At 52.4% G+C, this 2,383-nt stretch overlaps 1 protein-coding gene across 1 annotated transcript; it reads right to left on the reverse strand.

Annotated features, from left to right (window-relative positions):
• Positions 1-539: 539 nt before the first annotated feature.
• LOC144138974 (uncharacterized) lies at positions 540-2,077 on the reverse strand. Its single transcript, XM_077671477.1, has 4 exons — positions 2,030-2,077; positions 978-1,166; positions 821-924; positions 540-747 (listed from the first exon to the last, which is right to left on the reverse strand). Exons 1-4 carry the CDS (start codon positions 2,075-2,077, stop codon positions 540-542), a joined length of 549 nt encoding a protein of 182 aa, XP_077527603.1.
• Between the last annotated feature and the right edge of the window lie 306 nt (positions 2,078-2,383).

Here is a 2,383-nt window from a genome sequence, read left to right on the forward strand (position 1 = left end):
CATAAGCGCTAACCACATGGAGCGATTTTTCCAGCGACGCGACATCCGCAGTCGCCGAACCGAAGTCGCTCACCGAGGCAACCACATGACAGCGACTGCTCGAGCGACTGAGGATGGCGATTTCAATGTTGCCGCACACACGCGCTTGGTACGCTGGTTGTTTGCAAACACTTTTTTTGTTCATTTGTCATAAAAAGCATGACTAAAAAGTATACACCTTTCTACCTTGCTTTTTGCACTCCATTGCATCTCTAAAACTGGTTTGGGTTAGCGATAGCGCACGCTTTTCCTTCTGCGCCTCATCTCTCGGCTCCAACATGAACGCCGTCAAGAATTCGCTTTCTCGACGTCGTTTTCCCCACACGGGTCTCACCCAGTGTGTGCGGGAGCCTTCTTGCCCCTGCTTCAGCGTGTACACAAGCTTTGCCACGCAAAGCTTTCTTTTCCGCTGCACCGCAAACGCCGTCTGCGTGGATTTGCAAAATCTTCCCCCCGTTCTCTTCCAAAACCGGAGGTTGCGTGCTTACGTAGGGGCTCTCCTATTGGCTAGTCGCTGAGGCCACTTCCGGCAGGCGAGCGACTGTTTCTTGAAAAGAACAAAAGATAACGGCCACCAGCTTCACGCGCAACGTCCATTTTTTAGCAGATCGCTGCTGCGCAGGCTTTACTTTACCTCCGTCCTTGCGGCTCAGGCTCAGCGCGCGAAAACCATCACGGCGTGCCATGGGGTGGCACGTTTTGCTGCAGCTGAAAAAAAAAAAAAAAAAAGGGCAAAACACATGAAAGCAAAACCCTTTCGACGGGAATATGTACTGCTTACCTTGAGATTGTTGTGCGTTTTCGGCAGAACCATAATTTCGTTCCGATGGGCTTTCGCTCCAAAAAAGGGGCACTGGCGAGCAGCACGTCGTGCACCTGCTGCAGCTGAAAAAAAGAAAGGGGGCAAAACCCTTTTGCCGGGAATATGTACTGCTTACCTTGAGATTGTTGTGCGTTTCCTGCAGAACCACGATTTCGTTCCGACGAGCGATGACAAAGCAATTTTCGCGCCAAAAAAGTGGGCACCGGCGAGCAGCACGTCGTGCACCCGCCCGCCGCAAGCACCGGAGCCGAATGAATGCACCGCCAGGCTCGGCCGGTCGGCCGCGGCCGCAGCGCGGTGGCGCCTAGGCACCCTGGGTCGCCTAGGGAGACGGATCGCCTTCTTGAGCGTTGATTTCTGTTAACCAATCAGCGTTTCCAGCCATTCCTCCCCTTATACGCTACCCTGTTACTGAGAACTACAGTGCACTAGAGGGGCTTTGGTCCGCGGCGAAAAGTAGTTCGTCGCTAGTCGCGTCGCTCCCCAAGTCGCTTGCAAAATCGCTCCATGTGGTTGGGGCTATAGACGAAAAATTTAAAATCATCAAAGGGACCCTGCAACACTTACTATGGACTACTCGGAATGTATTTTAAAATAAAATCTATTGTCCCAGCAATCTCCTCCCGCAAGAATTATGAAAATCCAATTACTATCCCCGAAACTACGCGCGATGAGAAATCGCGCATAATTGTTCCCTCTCAACGACCGCGGACAAGGTCCCTAAAATTTTAGGGCCCTTAGACCTAGACAACGCGACGAAAGCTGCGCGCTCTCTCCCGGAGAGGCGGGCGGCTCGCGGCGTTTTCTACTGCGGATAGGCCGGAAACTTTTCCCCTTTCCTCCGAAACTTGGAGGGGTCTATTTCTGGTAGAGTGAACTAGAAGACTCCTTCTAGTACACTCTAATTTCTGGTTAGGTGCCGCAGAAAAGCAAGCATGGCTGCCTGCTCGCAAGTGCGCGCTCAGGCTGGTAGGGCGTTTTTGAAGCAATAAACGTTTGTTGCCATGTGATTTGGCTGAAAGGGGTCACTCAAACTCAACGCGCACTCAAAACACAAAAGAAACGTCAAAACTGTGCGTACAGGCTCAGGCATAGAATAGGTTGGTACACTGCGCCGGCGACGGCGGATCGTCACAGGAAATGCGAGAAATAAGCCGCGAAGCTCACCATCAGCCAATAGGCTTCCATGGCCTCAATGACGTCGTTCAGTCCCATACCAGGGGTGCAATCGAAAGGAGCTCGGTCCATTGGTTTTTCCGCGTCTTTCACAGCGATTTGCGCGCTCACCGCTTCATGCATGCACGTGTAATATTTGGCTCAGGTACGCATTCCTGGCAGTGTAATCTAAACGACGCGCAGGTTTACTTGCACTGCTCAAAGAGTGTTGCAGGGTCCCTTTAAGAGTCCCATCGACAACTGGACGCGTCGATGCGGCGGTCGACGATTGATTATCCAGACCTCGAGCCAGAGTCCGCTTGAACGCGACGAGGCACCAGAAAAATTCAGGGAAGCTTGCACTCA

The sequence above is a fragment of the Haemaphysalis longicornis genome, unplaced genomic scaffold (assembly GCF_048455015.1).
Source record: "Haemaphysalis longicornis isolate Haplotype H1 unplaced genomic scaffold, Haemaphysalis longicornis Haplotype H1 scaffold_5, whole genome shotgun sequence".
Classification (NCBI taxonomy): Eukaryota; Metazoa; Arthropoda; class Arachnida; order Ixodida; family Ixodidae; genus Haemaphysalis; species Haemaphysalis longicornis.